At 30.0% G+C, this 21,655-nt stretch overlaps 1 protein-coding gene across 1 annotated transcript in view; it reads left to right on the plus strand.

Annotated features, from left to right (window-relative positions):
- Positions 1-21,278, plus strand: part of LOC127284289 (serine/arginine repetitive matrix protein 1-like) — a 32,871-nt gene extending 11,593 nt beyond the window's left edge. Inside the window, exons 6-13 of the mRNA XM_051309678.1 lie at positions 921-1,109; positions 2,159-2,347; positions 2,762-2,950; positions 3,282-3,449; positions 3,883-4,068; positions 4,343-4,444; positions 16,881-16,962; positions 21,149-21,278. Coding sequence (XP_051165635.1) covers positions 921-1,109; positions 2,159-2,347; positions 2,762-2,950; positions 3,282-3,449; positions 3,883-4,068; positions 4,343-4,444; positions 16,881-16,962; positions 21,149-21,278 — 1,235 coding nt within the window. The remainder of the gene's footprint in view (positions 1-920; positions 1,110-2,158; positions 2,348-2,761; positions 2,951-3,281; positions 3,450-3,882; positions 4,069-4,342; positions 4,445-16,880; positions 16,963-21,148) is intronic.
- Positions 21,279-21,655: the final 377 nt, after the last annotated feature.

The raw sequence follows: 21,655 nt of genomic DNA on the forward strand, positions 1-21,655 counted from the left end.
AAAAAGTATCCACCCAAATGTAATTTTTGGACTAACCATTCCTTCGAAAATAAACACATTTAACAAAGTATTATTTAATATTCAAATTTTAATTGAACAAAAGAGTTAATTTTTTCCCTGCCAAATACTACTAATATAACTATTCAATAAAGAAAAATTTATTATATATTCTTAACTGTTAATTAAATACTTTTATCTTTAGGATTTTGTAACACTAATATTCCTTTAAAAAATACTGATAAATTCAAAAGTTTTATAAATAAAATTGTCAAAATAAATTTATTAATTAAACTTTTTTTTAGATTCGATAAAAGTAATTGACAAATCGAAACAACTTTCCCGACCTCGATCCAACTCACCTAAACGTCATCGTCCACGGTCAAACCTCATTCCACTCCAAGTCCACGTAACAGTTCACCATTATTATCGATATCATCTCCAAAACCTGACCATTCCGGAATACACGCTCCATTAATCAGGCACCATGCAGGTACACAACCTCTTCATTAATCCATTTTATTCACAAAGAAAGAGTTCGATAATAAATTCTATTTATAAATTCTTGTGATTAAATTTTTTTATTTATTTCGAATTTAATAATAATTTTACTATTTTAAAAAAGTATCCACCCAAATGTAATTTTTTGGACTAACCATTCCTTCGAAAATAAACACATTTAACAAAGTATTATTTAATATTCAATATTTTAATTGAACAAAAGAGTTAATTTTTTCCCTGCCAAATACTACTAATATAACTATTCAATAAAGAAAAATTTATTATATATTCTTAACTGTTAATTAAATACTTTTATCTTTAGGATTTTGTAACACTAATATTCCTATAAAAAATAGTGATAAATTCAAAAGTTTTATAAATAAAATTGTCAAAATGAATTTATTAATTAAACTTTTTTTTAGATTCGATAAAAGTAATTGACAAATCGAAACAACTTTCCCAACCTCGATCCAACTCACCTAAACGTCGTCGTCCACGGTCTAATCATCAATCCTCTCCAAGTCCACGTAACAATTCACCATCATTATCGATATCATCTCAAAAATCTGATCATTCTCGAATGCACTCTCCAGTAATCAGGCACAATCCAGGTACACAACCTCTTAATTAACCCATTTTATTCACAAACAAACAGTTCGATAATAAATTCTATTTATAAATTCTTGTGTTAAAAATTTTTTTATTTATATCGAATTTAATAATAATTTTACTAATTCAAAAAAGTATCGACCCAAATGTAATTTTTTGGACTAACCATTCCTTCGAAAATAAACACATTTAACAAAGTATTATTTAATATTCAATATTTTAATTGAACAAAAGAGTTAATTTTTTCCCTGCCAAATACTACTAATATAACTATTCAATAAAGAAAAATTTATTATATATTCTTAACTGTTAATTAAATACTTTTATCTTTAGGATTTTGTAACACTAATATTCCTTTAAAAAATACTGATAAATTCAAAAGTTTTATAAATAAAATTGTCAAAATAAATTTATTAATTAAACTTTTTTTTAGATTCGATAAAAGTAATTGACAAATCGAAACAACTTTCCCGACCTCGATCCAACTCACCTAAACGTCATCGTCCACGGTCAAACCTCATTCCTCTCCAAGTCCACGTAACAGTTCACCATTATTATCGATATCATCTCCAAAACCTGACCATTCCGGAATACACGCTCCATTAATCAGGCACCATGCAGGTACACAACCTCTTCATTAACCCATTTTATTCACAAAGAAACAGTTCGATAATAAATTCTATTTATAAATTCTTGTGTTTAAATTTTTTTATTTATTTCGAATTTAATAATAATTTTACTATTTTAAAAAAGTATCGACCCAAATGTAATTTTTTGGACTAACCATTCCTTCGAAAATAAACACATTTAACGAAGTATTATTTAATATTCAATATTTTAATTGAACAAAAGTGTTAATTTTTTCCCTGCCAAATACTACTAATATAACTATTCAATAAAGAAAAATTTATTATATATTCTTAACTGTTAATGAAATACTTTTATCTTTAGGATTTTGAAACACTAATATTCCTTTAAAAAATACTGATAATTTCAAAAGTTTTATAAATAAAATTGTCAAAATAAATTTATTAATTAAACTTTTTTTTAGATTCAATAAAAGTAATTGACAAATCGAAACAACTTTCCCGACCTCGATCCAACTCACCTAAACGTCATCGTCCACGGTCTAATCCTCATTCCTCTCCAAGTCCACGTAACAGTTCACCATCATTATCGATATCATCTCCAAAACCTGACCATTCCGTAATACACGCTCCATTAATCAGGCACCATGCAGGTACACAACCTCTTAATTAACCCATTTTATTCACAAAGAAAGAGTTCGATAATAAATTCTATTTATAAATTCTTGTGATTAAATTTTTTTATTTATTTCGAATTTAATAATAATTTTACTATTTTGAAAAAGTATCGACGCAAATGTAATTTTTTGGACTAACCATTCTTGCGAAAATAAACACTTTTAACAAAGTATTATTTAATGTTCATTATTTTAATTAAACAAAATAATTTTTTCCGTGACAAATACTAGTATTATAACTCTTTAATTCAAAAAATTTTTTATTGTAAATTTACTAATTTAATCTTTGGGATTTTGTAACACTAATATTTCTTGAAAAATACTGATAAATTTAAAAGTTTTATAAATAAAATTGTTAAATTAAATTTATTAATTAATGATTTTTTTTAGATACAATGAAAGCAATTGACAAATTGAAACAACTTTCCCGACCTTGTTCCAAGTCACCTAAACATTATCGTTCTCGTTCTAATATCCGTTCCTCTCTTAGTCCACGTAAACGTTTTCCATCGTTATCGACAGTACCTGCAAGGCCTTACCATTCAGGCACCCGCTATTCAAAATTGAGACACCATCCAGGTATATAATTCCTTAATAAATCTATTTTGATCATAAAGAAAAATGTTTTTTAAAAAATCCTATTTAAAAATTTTTGTATCTAAACAGATTTTACAAAATGTTCTTTAAAGTTTTTTATTTTAATTGAACAAAACATTATTTTTCTTGCAAAATATTAACAATGTAACTCTTCAATAAAAAAAAAATTATATATATTATATACATTTTTTATTGAACATTTAGTACTTTTAACTTTGGGAGTTTGTAACACTAATATTCCTTGAAACATACTGAATTTAAAATTTTTTGAAAATTTATTAAAATAAATTTAATAATGAAAGATTTTTTTTAGATTCGACGAAAGTAATTAACAAATCAAAACAACTTTCCCGCTTTCGTTCCAAGACACCTAAACGTTCACGGTCTAAACCTCGATCCTCTCTAAGTCCATGTCAACGTTCTCCATATCTAAAGCCTCACCATTCTCGCACACGCTCTCCACTAATGGGACTTTATTCAGGTATATGACCCTTATGAAATCCATGTAAATCAGAAAGGAAACAATTTGATAAAAAAAATCCTTTTTATAAATACATGTATCTTGAAAAATCTTTTTATTTCAAATCTAATAACTTATTAACAAATCTAATAATTTAAAAAGTTATCAACGATAATGTTTTTTGGCCTAACCTTTCTTTAGATGATAAACGCATTTTACAAAATATTCACGAAAGTCCATTATTTTAATTGAACAAAACATTTTTTCATTGTAAAATATTACCAATGTAACTCTTCAATCAAAAAAAATTTTATTATATATGTTTTATTGGAAATTTAAATCTTTTAACTTAGAGATTCTGTAACACTAATATTCCTTGAAAAATACTGATAAATTCAAAAGTTTTATAAATAAAATTGTCAAAATAAATTTATTAATTAATGATTTTTTTTAGATACGATAAAAACAATTGACAAATCGAAACAACTTTCCCGACCTCGTTCCAAGTCACCTAAACGTCGTCGATCTCGGTCTGATTCTCGATCCTCTCCTGGTCCACGACAACGTTCTTCACCGTTAGTCCCACCACCTCCAAAACCTCACCATTCTCGCTCTTCATCTAATGCACAATTACATCATGGTAAATAACCTCTTAATAACAAAACTCGATTTATATAATTTAATTAAAATTGATTTTTTTATGTCGCTCTAAATCACAACAACGTAAATATTCTCGCTTTACTCCACAGAAAATTAAAAGGCATTAAAATAAGCTGCAACGCTTATTATTTTAATTCAATTTTGCTTTATTTTAATCCATTTTGGTATTAAAATAAGCAAAATTGGATTAAAATAATAAGCGTTGCAGCTTATTTTAATACCATATAATTTTCTGTGTCCTCGATCCAATTCAGGTACACAGCAATGTTCTTTTTGTGGCTCCCGATCAAATTCAAAAGATCAACAAAGTGGCGTTTCTAAAAAAATAAAAACAAAATCTGTTGGAGTTCAGACAGGTAACAGAATTTGCATTTCTTGCCTTGTTATTATAAAACATTACTTTTGCAATAATAATGCCATTAATTTTTACGTAACTTTGAATCTTATCCTTTTTTCTCAATCTCAAAAATACAAAATAGTTATTACTGCGAATTTACAATGACCGAAATTTTAAGACATCGAAAGCACTGACTTTCTAAAGCACCTAATTATCAAAACATTAAATCTTCAAAAGATCGACATTTCTATACAGAGAACTATTTTTGTTACAAAATTTGTTGTCATAACGTGAAAATCTTTCAATAATATTCAATAAAATTCTCTTTTAAGTATGGAGAGAATGAAAATCATTTTAAAAAAACATTAATAAAACACTGCAACAATTTGTTAGTATATTAGATTTATTTATTAAAAAAATGTCTCTCTATAATTTAAATTTCTTTTATTAATAATTTAATTAATTATAAAATTTAATTATAAATAACGCTAGACGACGTTCAATTAACAATTCTAATTTCATTTTTATATGAAATTTATCATTTAAGTCATACCTTAGAATAGTGGGAAAACCCCTCTACATTTGAAATTTCCCTTTATTAATTAATGGCGTAGCGACATTTTTCTTTCTATCGATTTTTTCGATATTCGATAATTTAGGGATTCAGTGTATTAAAATTTCGATGTTCGATATTTCGCACAACCAGTAGGGGAGGATGGGGCAAGGATAGTTAGGTAAGATATTTTTGGATCTAGCCGTGAAATTTAAACTGGCATCGGAAAAAGAATAGTATCGTTCGAAAGCCCGTTTATTTACCTACAATTTTGCTATACATTGTTTTCTTGTAGATTGCAATGCCTTCGAGATAATATTGGAAAAGTAAAAAAAATTTTAACTATCATTGCCCCACTAGTGGGGCAAAGATAGTTGAAAATTTGTTTTTACTAAGATAATACAAAAAATCATGAAATTTGATTTTCCATTGTTTCAAGGTATCGAATTATATTTGTCAAGACTTAACAATTAAAATTATTGTTCTAATTAAATCGAATCATGTTTAATACAACTTAGCAGTTAAGGATGATCATTTTTATCAAAAAAACATGTTTTTTGTGAATTTTTTGAAAAACAAAAAAATTATTAAATCGCGATGCATAAAAAGCAATTAGCATTTCGTTTGCAATTAAAAAATTGTGTTAGCCAGACATTACCTTGTCATAAGTATTACAACAAGGCACTAACTAGTTTTGCCCCGTGAGCGCTTTTTTCGAATTATCACAAATTTTTAGTACAAAAAAATTTTTTTTTAAAAAACGAATATGATATTCGTTTTTAGCACAAAATTTTACACCAGAAAACATTTACGCAACGAAATATATTTAATAAATTATATCCGCAAAAATAAGATTGAATAATAAAAATAAGGTGAAAATATTTTAGCAAAACTGAGATTTAACACAAATGGGCACGTAGCTTCTACAAATAGTGTCCCCGCAAGCTCAAATTTTTACTGTCGTCTTTTGGTGTTAAGACGAGTGTACATGATAAATGACCCGTTTTTTTGACGAGCTGTTTCTGTATTAGAGCCACTAACTATCCTTGCCCCACCCTCCCCTACTTAGGGGATATGGTACATTGTAAATTCGACATTTCGAATATTCTGTGTTTTAAAGATTGAAGAAATATCATAAGTTTCATACCTTTTCAAATTCATGGGCAAATCTCTCATCCTTTAACTTGACATAACCTTGTATCTTTCAATGCATTGTTGATATAATTATAGTTCGATACTGTTAAAATAATTGAAGATACTATTACTGATTTCAAAAAAATGAATATCTACAGTAGAGTGAGGTAAGATCACCACTTTTTCAATTTTCGTACTGTATCTCCGATCTCAAGCCGATAAAGACAAAAACTAAAAAAGGTTTGAAAGATAGACCTTTTAGCTACATTTTACTCTCTTGACGCAAGTTCCGGTCTCTTCATTATTTTGAGCTACAGTCATTCTACGTTACCCTTGCAAGTGGTGATTTTGCCACAAGTATTGGGACGAGATAACCACTTATCAAAATAATTAAAAATCATTATAAAACATCAAATAAATAAAAATTATCACTATTTTATAACACTACATTTGTTTTAGAAAATAAAATCTTTTATAATTAACCATTAAAACTTTTTTGCAGTTTTCAGAGATTGTCGCTTTAATTAGACAATTTGACTAAATCGAAATTGCATTTGGGCTTTCTCGCCACAAAATTATATAAAACAAAATCTTTCATAAACATTAATTGAAAAATGAATAAAGATAATATTAATATCGTGCTGGTGAACTCGTCTCAACTGTTTATATTAAGAGAAAAACAAAATAACTTTTTTATAACACCTTGCGTCAAAAACTCGACTAAATCGCTGTCTTTTACACACAATGTGCTTAAAAGGAAGGGAAATCGTACTTTTACGCACACTTTCCCCTTCCATCACAGCAATTTAGTCGAGTTTTTGACGCAAAATGTTATAAAAAATTATGTATGTGACTTGCGCCCTTGCGCCCGACTTTTGCGCCCTTGTCACATAAATAACTATCAAAACACTTAAAAAATCGCAAAATAAACCACACCATCACATTCAGAAGACTCAAATTAATACAAAATAATTACGTTAAATTATTTTTGATGAAATTTTTCCCAAAATAAAATCGCAAAAATTTAAAAAAAGAACCCCGCACCATTTACATGGGAATTTGGGGTCCGGTGAAATTTTCTGCAACTTTATAATTTTGTAGTTTTTGACCTCCTGAACAAAAAATGTAAATGGCAAAATTCAAAAAAATGGACAGATTTTTTAAAAATTGAGATTTAAGTTTAAAAAATAGTGTTACAAGCGAAAAAAAATTCAAAAATGAGTAAAACCAAAAGAAGTGAACAAACTGTCTTAAAACTCGCTACTCGAGGGTTTTCGGGGTCGCACATTACGAATTGGATGTCAATTTTTGAAAATCCAAAATGGCGGATCCAAAATGGCCGACGATTTTTTAAATACATTAAATTCCCTTAAATCTTGTTACTCGGGGGTTTTCGGGGTCGCTAATTACGAATTCGATGATAGTTTTTTCAAAATTCAAAATACCGGATGCAGACTGGCGAAAAAAGGTTTAAAAATTATTTTTTTAACGAGTTTTAAGAAAGTTTGTTTAATTAATAATTATTTAATAAGTTCTTTCAGTTTTAAGTTATTTTAATGCTATATTATACTTTATTAATTAGATTTTATAAAAGAACCGTTCTCAGGAAAAATGGCTTAAGTCGATTTTAGACATTTTGTGAAAACTTAAATTTAATTCGTTATTATCGGTATTTTCTATTCTTCTATAAAGATTTACTACCAGTCGACAAATTTTCACAGTAAAAACAAAGATTTATGTATTAATATCAATTTAAAAAGTAAACAAAAAACATTTGTTTAATAAGATGGAAAAGTTGTTCACCAGGAACTCATATTTAGTGAAAAATGTAACGTCTTTCAAAAAACTTTTGTTTATAGTCAGAAATATCTAGTTGACTATATACGTAACAAATAATTTTTTGTTACTTTCTTAGTCTTTATGTAAATTTTATAAATATAAAAAAACTTTTAATTGAAATAAAAAAGATTTTAGAAAACACTATGAACCGTTTGCTCGAAAAACGTCTTAAGTCAACTTAACTCATATTTCAAAAAACTGTTTCCATCGTAATTATCATACAATGTAGAATAATCAATAAAAATTATTAATTTACTAAACATTTTAAAGTTTTAATTCGAATTTAAAACTACACTTACTGTTGCTGCATAGTAAGCATCATTATGTAGCAGTAACGAAGTGCATCCCGATATGACATTCCGCCGGCGCGTAGATAAAAATTCAAATGAAAATTTTAAAATGATTAGTAAATCAACAATTCCAATTCATACTTTATATGATAAACAATACAATTAAAGGTGGTTCCACAACAACCTGCTTTATGTTTTGCTTTGCATTTGACTTACTGTGATAAGTCAAAAAGGTGCGCGCACAACATATTTTCCAGTTGTCCAAAATAAACAAATTATTAATAAATTAAAGACAACTTAATTACAAATTGATTGATAAATTCATACATAATAATTACAAATTATTTAAATTTAGTTAAAATAAAAAATTATATAGTAATTTATTTATTTTCGGCAACTGGAAACTGTTGCTCACACCGTTTAACACAATAAAATAATAATTTTGAATTTCATAATAGCAGTGATAGTAAAACTAGCTTGCACTTTCTACCGAATAAAAAACATCTATGAAATAAAGGTTAATAAAGTTTTGTAGATAAATTTGTTACTTTTTTTAAGCAACAAGCTTGCTGGAAACTTTCTGCAAAGTTGCCCCTTTGTCAAGTAAAATTTTAGCAAATTTATGCAACTTGCAAACTTTAATTTGCAACAAAACTGCTGTTTAAATTTAAAAATGGTTACGAGAATCTCTAATACATATAAGATACATTATCATAACTCTGAAACTATATATTATCCTTTCTTTGTATAATACTTTTAAAAAATTGACAATATTCTTAACATTAAAAATTACTTTAATGATATTTCTCTCGTATATAAACTTATAATACTTATTTTGGACCCTAATCACTTGCAAATAGCAAACTTTCCTTTATTATGGATTATCTTATTGTCATTGCCGCTCAAAACCAGCCCTACTTGTGATTAGCTGACACAATATCTAAAATTTAGGGAATCGAAAAAATAAAAATCGACCAGATTATTAAAAAATAATATTGTCGCAATTGTCGAAATACGATCTAATTATGATTTTAGTTCGGACGACAGCGGTATATCTATAGAAAAAGTCATAATAATTTCAGCTTGATATTTTCTATTTTCATGTTATTTAACAGATGTATATAATTTCACCATTTTTTTAACTGGATGTGTCAGGCAATTCCAGAAACAATAAGTGATGAAGTGCAAAACAAATTTCCTGTTCTTCAACAGATGTTTTTTATTTCACCATACTTTAATCTACGCTTTTCAGATAAATTCAAAAAGAACAAGTAATGATGACGGATAATAATTTCCTGTTGTTCGAAAGATGTTTATCTTTTCACCATTTTTTAACTAGAAGTATCAGGTCATTCCAGAAAGAATAAGTGATGAAAAGCAAGACTATTTTCCTGTTGTTCAACAGATGTTTCTCTTTTCACCATATTATAACTGGAAGTGTCAGGTAATTCCACAAAAAATAAGTGATGAAGTGCAAGACAAATTTCCTGTTGTTCAACAGATGTTTTTTATTTCACCATATTATAACTGAAAGTGTAAGACAATTCCACAAAAAAGAAGTGATGAAGTGCAAGACAATTTCCTGTTGTTTAACAGATGTTCTACATATTACCATTTCTTTATCTAGAAGTGTAAAGCCATTCCAGAAAGAATAAGTGATTCAGTGCAAGACAAACTTCCTGTTGTTTAACAGATGTTCTTCATTTTACCATTTTTTTATCAGGAAGTGTCAGGCAATTCCAGAAAGAATAAGTAATGAAGTGCAAGACAAATTTCCTGTTGTTCAACAGATGTTTTTCATTTTCCCATACTTTAATCTATGCATTTCAGATAATTTCAAAAAGAACAAGTGATGATGACGGATAATATTTTCCTGTTGTTCAACAGATGTTTATCTTTTCACCACATTATAATTTGAAAGTGTCAGGCCATTCCAGAAAGAATGAGTGATGAAGTGCAAGACAAATTTCCTGTTGTTCAACAGATGTTTTTCACTTTATCATACTTTAATCTACTTATTTCAGATAAATTCAAAAAGAACAAGTGATGATAACGGATAATAATTTCCTGTTATTCAACAGATGTTTATCTTTTCACCACATTATAAATTGAAAGTGTCAGGCCATTTCAGAAAGAATAAGTGATAAAGCGAAAGACAAATTTCCTGTTTTTTAACAGATGTTTATCTTTTCATCATATTATAACTGAAAGTGTCAGGCAATTCCAGAAAGAATAAGTGATGAAGTGCAAGACAAATTTCCTGTTGTTCAACAGATGTTCTTTATTTTACCATTTTTTTATCAGGAAGTGTCAGGCCATTCCAGAAAGAATAAGTGATCAAGTGTAAGACAAATTTCCTGTTGTTCAACAGATGTTTCTCTTTTCACCATATTACAACTGGAAGTGTCAGGCAATTCCAGAAAGAATAAGTGATGAAGTGAAAGACAAATTTCCTGTTGTTCAACAGATGTTCTTCATTTTACCATTTTTTTATCAGGAAGTGTCAGGCCATTCCAGAAAGAATAGGTGATGAAGTAAAAGACAAATTTCCTGTTGTTTAACAGATGTTCTTCATTTTAACATTTTTTTATCTGGAAGTGTCAGGCCATTCCAGAAAGAATAAGTGATGAAGTGCAAGACAAATTTCCTGTTGTTCAACAGATGTTTTTCATTTTCCCATACTTTAATCTATGCATTTCAGATAAATTCAAAAAGAACAAGTAATGATAACGGATAATATTTTCCTGTTATTCAACAGATGTTTATCTTTTCACCTCATTATAACTTGGAAGTGTCAGGCAATTCCAGAAAGAATAAGTGATGAGGTGCAAGGCAAATTTCCTGTTGTTTAACAGATGTTTTTTATTTCATCATACTTTAATCTACGCTTTTCAGATAAATTCAAAACGAATAAGTGATGAAGTGCAAGACAAATTTCCTGTTGTTCAACAGATGTTTTTCTTTTCACCATACTATAACTGGAAGTGTCAGGCATTTCCAGAAAGAATAAGTGATGAAGTACATGACAAACCGGTTGTTCAACAAATGTTTTTTATTTTACCATTTTTTTAACAGGAAGTGTCAGGTGATTCCAGAAAGAATAAGTGATGAAGTGCAAGACAAATTTCCTACTGTTCAACAGATGTTTTTCATTTTCCCATACTTTAATCTACGCATTTCAGGTAAATTCAAAAAGAACAAGTGATTATGACGGATAATATTTTCCTGTTGTTCAACAGATGTTTATCTTTTCACCACATTATAACTTGGAAGTGTCAGGCCATTCCAGAAAGAATGAGTGATGAAGTGAAAGAATAATTTCCTGTTGTTCAACAGATGTTTTTCTTTTCACCATATTATAACTGGAAGTGTCAGGCATTTCCAGAAAGAATAAGTGATGAAGTACATGACAAATTTCCGGTTGTTCAACAAATGTTTTTTATTTTACCATTTTTTTAACAGGAAGTGTCAGGTGATTCCAGAAAGAATAAGTAATGAAGTGCAAGACAAATTTCCTGTTGTTCAACAGATGTTTCTCTTTTCACCATATTACACCTGGAAATGTCAGGCAATTCCATAAAGAATAAGTGATGAAGTGCAAGACAAATTTCCTACTGTTCAACAGATGTTTTTCATTTTCCCATACTTTAATCTACGCATTTCAGGTAAATTCAAAAAGAACAAGTGATTATGACGGATAATATTTTCCTGTTGTTAAACAGATGTTTATCTTTTCACCACATTATACCTGGAAATGTCAGGCAATTCCAGAAAGAATAAGTGATGAAGTGCAAGGAAAGTTTCCTATTGTTCAACAGATGTTTTTTATTTTACCATACTTTAGTCTACTTATTTCCGATAAATTCAAAAAGAACAAGTGATGATGACGGATAATAATTTCCTGTTGTTCAACAGATGTTCTCTTTTCACCATATTACAACTGGAAGTGTCAGGCAATTCCAGAAAGAATAAGTGATGAAGTGAAAGACAAATTCCTGTAGTTTAACAGATGTTCTTTATTTTACCATTTTTTTATCTGGAAGTGTCAGGCCACTCCAGATAGAATAAGTGATGAAATGCAAAACAAATTTCCTGTTGTTCAACAGATGTTTATCTTTTCACCATATTATAACTGGAAGTGTCAGATAATTGCACAAAAAAGAAGTGATGAAGTGAGAGACAAATTTCCTGTTGTTCAACAGATGTTTTTTATTTTACCATACTTTAATCTACTTATTTCCGATAAATTCAAAAAGAACAAGTGATGATGACGGATAATAATTTCCTGCTGTTCAACAGATGTTTATCTTTTCACCATATTATAACTGGAAGTGTCAGTCAATTCCAGAAAGAATAAGTGATGAGGTGCAGGCATATTTCCTGTTGTTCAACAGATGGTTATCTTTTTACCATTTTTTAACTAGAAGTATCAGGTCATTCCAGAAAGAATAAGTGATGAAGAGCAAGACTATTTTCCTGTTGTTCAACAGATGTTTTTCTTTTCACCATATTATAACTGGAAGTGTCAGATAATTGCACAAAAAAGAAGTGATGAAGTGAGAGACAAATTTCCTGTTGTTCAACAGATGTCCTTCATTTTACCATTTTTTTTATCAGGAAGTGTCAGGCCATTCCAGAAAGAATAAGTAATGAAGTGCAAGACAAATTTCCTGTTGTTCAACAGATGTTTTTCACTTTACCATACTTTAATCTACGCTTTTCAGATAAATTCAAAAAGAACAAGTGATGATGACGGATAATAATTTCCTGTTGTTCAACAGATGTTATTCTTTTCACCATATTATAACTGGAAGTGTCAGATAATTGCACAAAAAAGAAGTGATGAAGTGAAAGACAAAATTCCTGTTGTTCAACAGATGTTCTTCATTTTACCATTTTTTTATCAGGAAATGTCAGGCCATTCCAGAAAGAATAAGTGATGAAGTGAAAGACAAATTTCCTGTTGTTTAACAGATGTTTTTCACTTTATCATACTTTAATCTACTTATTTCAGATAAATTCAAAAAGAACAAGTGATGATAACGGATAATAATTTCCTGTTATTCAACAGATGTTTATCTTTTCCCCACATTATAACGTGGAAGTGTCAGGCAATTCCTGAAAGAATAAGTGATGGAGTGCAAGACAAATTTCCTGTTGTTCAACAGATGTTCTTCATTTTACCATTTTTTTCAGGAAGTGTCAGGCAATTCCAGAAAGAATAAGTGATGAAATTCATGACAAATTTCCTGTTGATCAACAGATGTTTTTCACTTTATCATACTTTAATCTACTTATTTCAGATAAATTCAAAAAGAACAAGTGATGATGACTGATAATAATTTCCTGTTGTTCAACAGATGTTTATCTTTTCATCATATTATAACTGGAAGTGTCAGGCAATTACAGAAAGAATAAGTGATGAGGTGCATGCAAATTTCCTGTTGTTCAACAGATGTTCTTTATTTTACCATTTTTTAACTGGAAGTGTCAGGCCATTCCAGATAGAATAAGTGATGAAGTGCAAAACAAATTTACTGTTGTTCAACAGATGTTTCTCTTTTCACCATATTACACCTGGAAATGTCAGGCAATTCCATAAAGAATAAGTGATGAAGTGCAAGACAAATTTCCTACTGTTCAACAGATGTTTTTCATTTTCCCATACTTTAATCTACGCATTTCAGGTAAATTCAAAAAGAACAAGTGATGATGACGGATAATATTTTCCTGTTGTTCAACAGATGTTTATCTTTTCACCACATTATAACTTGGAAGTGTCAGGGCATTCCAGAAAGAATGAGTGATGAAGTGAAAGACTAATTTCCTGTTGTTCAACAGATGGTTATCTTTTCACCAATTTTTAACTAGAAGTGTCAGGCAATTACAGAAAGAATAAGTGATGAGGTGCATGCAAATTTCCTGTTGTTTAACAGATGTTCTTTATTTTACCATTTATTTATCTGGAAGTGTCAGGCAATTCCAGATGGAATAAGTGATGAAGTGCAAGACATATTTCCTGTTGTTTAACAGATGTTTATCTTTTTACCATTTTTTTCAGGAAGTGTCAGGCCATTCCTGAAAGAATAAGTGATGGAGTGCAAGACAAATTTCCTGTTGTTCATAGATGTTTTTCATTTTACCATACTTTAATCTACGCATTTCGGATCAAGTCCAAGAGATCAAGTGATGATGACTGATAATAATTTCCTGTTGTTCAGCAGATGTTTATCTTTTCAGAACATTATAACGTGGAAGTGTCAGATAATTGCACAAAAAAGAAGTGATGAAGTGAGAGACAAATTTCCTGTTGTTCAACAGATGTTTTTCACTTTACCATACTTTAATCTACGCTTTTCAGATAAATTCAAAAAGAACAAGTGATGATGACGGATAATAATTTCCTGTTGTTCAACAGATGGTTATCTTTTCACCATTTTTTAACTAGAAGTATCAGGTCATTCCAGAAAGAATAAGTGATGAAGAGCAGTACTATTTTCCTGTTGTTCAACAGATGTTTTTCTTTTCACCATATTATAACCGGAAGTGTCAGATAATTGCACAAAAAAGAAGTGATGAAGTGAGAGACAAATTTCCTGTTTTTCAACAGATGTCCTTCATTTTACCATTTTTTTATCAGGAAGTGTCAGGCAATTCCAGAAAGAATAAGTAATGAAGTGCAAGACAAATTTCCTGTTGTTCAACAGATGTTTTTCATTTTCCCATACTTTAATCTATGCATTTCAGATAATTTCAAAAAGAACAAGTGATGATGACGGATAATATTTTCCTGTTGTTCAACAGATGTTTATCTTTTCACCACATTATAATTTGAAAGTGTCAGGCCATTCCAGAAAGAATGAGTGATGAAGTGCAAGACAAATTTCCTGTTGTTCAACAGATGTTTTTCACTTTATCATACTTTAATCTACTTATTTCAGATAAATTCAAAAAGAACAAGTGATGATAACGGATAATAATTTCCTGTTATTCAACAGATGTTTATCTTTTCACCACATTATAAATTGAAAGTGTCAGGCCATTTCAGAAAGAATAAGTGATAAAGCGAAAGACAAATTTCCTGTTTTTTAACAGATGTTTATCTTTTCATCATATTATAACTGAAAGTGTCAGGCAATTCCAGAAAGAATAAGTGATGAAGTGCAAGACAAATTTCCTGTTGTTCAACAGATGTTCTTTATTTTACCATTTTTTTATCAGGAAGTGTCAGGCCATTCCAGAAAGAATAAGTGATCAAGTGTAAGACAAATTTCCTGTTGTTCAACAGATGTTTCTCTTTTCACCATATTACAACTGGAAGTGTCAGGCAATTCCAGAAAGAATAAGTGATGAAGTGAAAGACAAATTTCCTGTTGTTCAACAGATGTTCTTCATTTTACCATTTTTTTATCAGGAAGTGTCAGGCCATTCCAGAAAGAATAGGTGATGAAGTAAAAGACAAATTTCCTGTTGTTTAACAGATGTTCTTCATTTTAACATTTTTTTATCTGGAAGTGTCAGGCCATTCCAGAAAGAATAAGTGATGAAGTGCAAGACAAATTTCCTGTTGTTCAACAGATGTTTTTCATTTTCCCATACTTTAATCTATGCATTTCAGATAAATTCAAAAAGAACAAGTAATGATAACGGATAATATTTTCCTGTTATTCAACAGATGTTTATCTTTTCACCTCATTATAACTTGGAAGTGTCAGGCAATTCCAGAAAGAATAAGTGATGAGGTGCAAGGCAAATTTCCTGTTGTTTAACAGATGTTTTTTATTTCATCATACTTTAATCTACGCTTTTCAGATAAATTCAAAACGAATAAGTGATGAAGTGCAAGACAAATTTCCTGTTGTTCAACAGATGTTTTTCTTTTCACCATATTATAACTGGAAGTGTCAGGCATTTCCAGAAAGAATAAGTGATGAAGTACATGACAAACCGGTTGTTCAACAAATGTTTTTTATTTTACCATTTTTTTAACAGGAAGTGTCAGGTGATTCCAGAAAGAATAAGTGATGAAGTGCAAGACAAATTTCCTACTGTTCAACAGATGTTTTTCATTTTCCCATACTTTAATCTACGCATTTCAGGTAAATTCAAAAAGAACAAGTGATTATGACGGATAATATTTTCCTGTTGTTCAACAGATGTTTATCTTTTCACCACATTATAACTTGGAAGTGTCAGGCCATTCCAGAAAGAATGAGTGATGAAGTGAAAGAATAATTTCCTGTTGTTCAACAGATGTTTCTCTTTTCACCATATTACACCTGGAAATGTCAGGCAATTCCATAAAGAATAAGTGATGAAGTGCAAGACAAATTTCCTACTGTTCAACAGATGTTTTTCATTTTCCCATACTTTAATCTACGCATTTCAGGTAAATTCAAAAAGAACAAGTGATTATGACGGATAATATTTTCCTGTTGTTAAACAGATGTTTATCTTTTCACCACATTATACCTGGAAATGTCAGGCAATTCCAGAAAGAATAAGTGATGAAGTGCAAGGAAAGTTTCCTATTGTTCAACAGATGTTTTTTATTTTACCATACTTTAGTCTACTTATTTCCGATAAATTCAAAAAGAACAAGTGATGATGACGGATAATAATTTCCTGTTGTTCAACAGATGTTCTCTTTTCACCATATTACAACTGGAAGTGTCAGGCAATTCCAGAAAGAATAAGTGATGAAGTGAAAGACAAATTCCTGTAGTTTAACAGATGTTCTTTATTTTACCATTTTTTTATCTGGAAGTGTCAGGCCACTCCAGATAGAATAAGTGATGAAATGCAAAACAAATTTCCTGTTGTTCAACAGATGTTTATCTTTTCACCATATTATAACTGGAAGTGTCAGATAATTGCACAAAAAAGAAGTGATGAAGTGAGAGACAAATTTCCTGTTGTTCAACAGATGTTTTTTATTTTACCATACTTTAATCTACTTATTTCCGATAAATTCAAAAAGAACAAGTGATGATGACGGATAATAATTTCCTGCTGTTCAACAGATGTTTATCTTTTCACCATATTATAACTGGAAGTGTCAGTCAATTCCAGAAAGAATAAGTGATGAGGTGCAGGCATATTTCCTGTTGTTCAACAGATGGTTATCTTTTTACCATTTTTTAACTAGAAGTATCAGGTCATTCCAGAAAGAATAAGTGATGAAGAGCAAGACTATTTTCCTGTTGTTCAACAGATGTTTTTCTTTTCACCATATTATAACTGGAAGTGTCAGATAATTGCACAAAAAAGAAGTGATGAAGTGAGAGACAAATTTCCTGTTGTTCAACAGATGTCCTTCATTTTACCATTTTTTTTATCAGGAAGTGTCAGGCCATTCCAGAAAGAATAAGTAATGAAGTGCAAGACAAATTTCCTGTTGTTCAACAGATGTTTTTCACTTTACCATACTTTAATCTACGCTTTTCAGATAAATTCAAAAAGAACAAGTGATGATGACGGATAATAATTTCCTGTTGTTCAACAGATGTTATTCTTTTCACCATATTATAACTGGAAGTGTCAGATAATTGCACAAAAAAGAAGTGATGAAGTGAAAGACAAAATTCCTGTTGTTCAACAGATGTTCTTCATTTTACCATTTTTTTATCAGGAAATGTCAGGCCATTCCAGAAAGAATAAGTGATGAAGTGAAAGACAAATTTCCTGTTGTTTAACAGATGTTTTTCACTTTATCATACTTTAATCTACTTATTTCAGATAAATTCAAAAAGAACAAGTGATGATAACGGATAATAATTTCCTGTTATTCAACAGATGTTTATCTTTTCCCCACATTATAACGTGGAAGTGTCAGGCAATTCCTGAAAGAATAAGTGATGGAGTGCAAGACAAATTTCCTGTTGTTCAACAGATGTTCTTCATTTTACCATTTTTTTCAGGAAGTGTCAGGCAATTCCAGAAAGAATAAGTGATGAAATTCATGACAAATTTCCTGTTGATCAACAGATGTTTTTCACTTTATCATACTTTAATCTACTTATTTCAGATAAATTCAAAAAGAACAAGTGATGATGACTGATAATAATTTCCTGTTGTTCAACAGATGTTTATCTTTTCATCATATTATAACTGGAAGTGTCAGGCAATTACAGAAAGAATAAGTGATGAGGTGCATGCAAATTTCCTGTTGTTCAACAGATGTTCTTTATTTTACCATTTTTTAACTGGAAGTGTCAGGCCATTCCAGATAGAATAAGTGATGAAGTGCAAAACAAATTTACTGTTGTTCAACAGATGTTTCTCTTTTCACCATATTACACCTGGAAATGTCAGGCAATTCCATAAAGAATAAGTGATGAAGTGCAAGACAAATTTCCTACTGTTCAACAGATGTTTTTCATTTTCCCATACTTTAATCTACGCATTTCAGGTAAATTCAAAAAGAACAAGTGATGATGACGGATAATATTTTCCTGTTGTTCAACAGATGTTTATCTTTTCACCACATTATAACTTGGAAGTGTCAGGGCATTCCAGAAAGAATGAGTGATGAAGTGAAAGACTAATTTCCTGTTGTTCAACAGATGGTTATCTTTTCACCAATTTTTAACTAGAAGTGTCAGGCAATTACAGAAAGAATAAGTGATGAGGTGCATGCAAATTTCCTGTTGTTTAACAGATGTTCTTTATTTTACCATTTATTTATCTGGAAGTGTCAGGCAATTCCAGATGGAATAAGTGATGAAGTGCAAGACATATTTCCTGTTGTTTAACAGATGTTTATCTTTTTACCATTTTTTTCAGGAAGTGTCAGGCCATTCCTGAAAGAATAAGTGATGGAGTGCAAGACAAATTTCCTGTTGTTCATAGATGTTTTTCATTTTACCATACTTTAATCTACGCATTTCGGATCAAGTCCAAGAGATCAAGTGATGATGACTGATAATAATTTCCTGTTGTTCAGCAGATGTTTATCTTTTCAGAACATTATAACGTGGAAGTGTCAGATAATTGCACAAAAAAGAAGTGATGAAGTGAGAGACAAATTTCCTGTTGTTCAACAGATGTTTTTCACTTTACCATACTTTAATCTACGCTTTTCAGATAAATTCAAAAAGAACAAGTGATGATGACGGATAATAATTTCCTGTTGTTCAACAGATGGTTATCTTTTCACCATTTTTTAACTAGAAGTATCAGGTCATTCCAGAAAGAATAAGTGATGAAGAGCAGTACTATTTTCCTGTTGTTCAACAGATGTTTTTCTTTTCACCATATTATAACCGGAAGTGTCAGATAATTGCACAAAAAAGAAGTGATGAAGTGAGAGACAAATTTCCTGTTTTTCAACAGATGTCCTTCATTTTACCATTTTTTTTATCAGGAAGTGTCAGGCCATTCCAGAAAGAATAAGTGATGAAGTGCAAGACAAATTTCCTGTTGTTCAACAGATGTTTTTCACTTTACCATACTTTAATCTACTTATTTCAGATAAATTCAAAAAGAACAAGTGATGATAACGGATAATAATTTCCTGTTATTTAACAGATGTTTATCTTTTCCCCACATTATAACGTGGAAGTGTCAGGCAATTCCTGAAAGAATAAGTGATGGAGTGCAAGACAAATTTCCTGTTGTTCAACAGATGTTCTTCATTTTACCATTTTTTTCAGGAAGTGTCAGGCAATTCCAGAAAGAATAAGTGATGAAATTCATGACAAATTTCCTGTTGATCAACAGATGTTTTTCACTTTATCATACTTTAATCTACTTATTTCAGATAAATTCAAAAAGAACAAGTGATGATAACGGATAATAATTTCCTGTTATTTAACAGATGTTTTTCATTTTACCATACTTTAATCTACGCATTTCGGATCAAGTCAAAGAGAACAAGTGATGATGACTGATAATAATTTCCTGTTGTTCAACAGATGTTTATCTTTTCATCATATTATAACTGGAAGTGTCAGGCAATTACAGAAAGAATAAGTGATGAGGTGCATGCAAATTTCCTGTTGTTCAACAGATGTTCTTTATTTTACCATTTTTTAACTGGAAGTGTCAGGCCATTCCAGATAGAATAAGTGATGAAGTGCAAAACAAATTTACTGTTGTTCAACAGATGTTTATCTTTGCACCAGTTTTTTAACTGGAAGTGTCAAGTCATTCCCGAAAGAATAAGTGAAGAAGTGCAAGACAAATTTCCTGTTGTTCAACAGATGTTTTTTATTTCACTATTCTTTAATCTACGCTTTTCAGATAAATTCAAAAAGAACAAGTGATGATGACGGATAATAATTTCCTGTTGTTCAACAGATGTTTATCTTTTCACCACATTATAAGTTGGAAGTGTCAGGCCATTCTAGAAAGAATAAGTGATCAAGTGTAAGACAAATTTCCTGTTGTTCAACAGATGTTTCTCTTTTCACCATATTACACCTGGAAATGTCAGGCAATTCCATAAAGAATAAGTGATGAAGTGCAAGACAAATTTCCTACTGTTCAACAGATGTTTTTCATTTTCCCATACTTTAATCTACGCATTTCAGGTAAATTCAAAAAGAACAAGTGATGATGACGGATAATATTTTCCTGTTGTTCAACAGATGTTTATCTTTTCACCACATTATAACTTGGAAGTGTCAGGGCATTCCAGAAAGAATGAGTGATGAAGTGAAAGACTAATTTCCTGTTGTTCAACAGATGGTTATCTTTTCACCAATTTTTAACTAGAAGTGTCAGGCAATTACAGAAAGAATAAGTGATGAGGTGCATGCAAATTTCCTGTTGTTTAACAGATGTTCTTTATTTTACCATTTATTTATCTGGAAGTGTCAGGCAATTCCAGATGGAATAAGTGATGAAGTGCAAGACATATTTCCTGTTGTTTAACAGATGTTTATCTTTTTACCATTTTTTTCAGGAAGTGTCAGGCCATTCCTGAAAGAATAAGTGATGGAGTGCAAGACAAATTTCCTGTTGTTCAACAGATGTTTTTCATTTTACCATACTTTAATCTACGCATTTCGGATCAAGTCCAAGAGATCAAGTGATGATGACTGATAATAATTTCCTGTTGTTCAGCAGATGTTTATCTTTTCACAACATTATAACGTGGAAGTGTCAGATAATTGCACAAAAAAGAAGTGATGAAGTGAGAGACAAATTTCCTGTTGTTCAGCAGATGTTTTTCACTTTACCATACTTTAATCTACGCTTTTCAGATAAATTCAAAAAGAACAAGTGATGATGACGGATAATAATTTCCTGTTGTTCAACAGATGGTTATCTTTTCACCATTTTTTAACTAGAAGTATCAGGTCATTCCAGAAAGAATAAGTGATGAAGAGCAGTACTATTTTCCTGTTGTTCAACAGATGTTTTTCTTTTCACCATATTATAACCGGAAGTGTCAGATAATTGCACAAAA

The sequence above is a fragment of the Leptopilina boulardi genome, unplaced genomic scaffold (assembly GCF_019393585.1).
Source record: "Leptopilina boulardi isolate dan_hultmark-lab unplaced genomic scaffold, ZJU_Lbou_2.1 LbouV2_322, whole genome shotgun sequence".
Lineage (NCBI taxonomy): Eukaryota > Metazoa > Arthropoda > Insecta > Hymenoptera > Figitidae > Leptopilina > Leptopilina boulardi.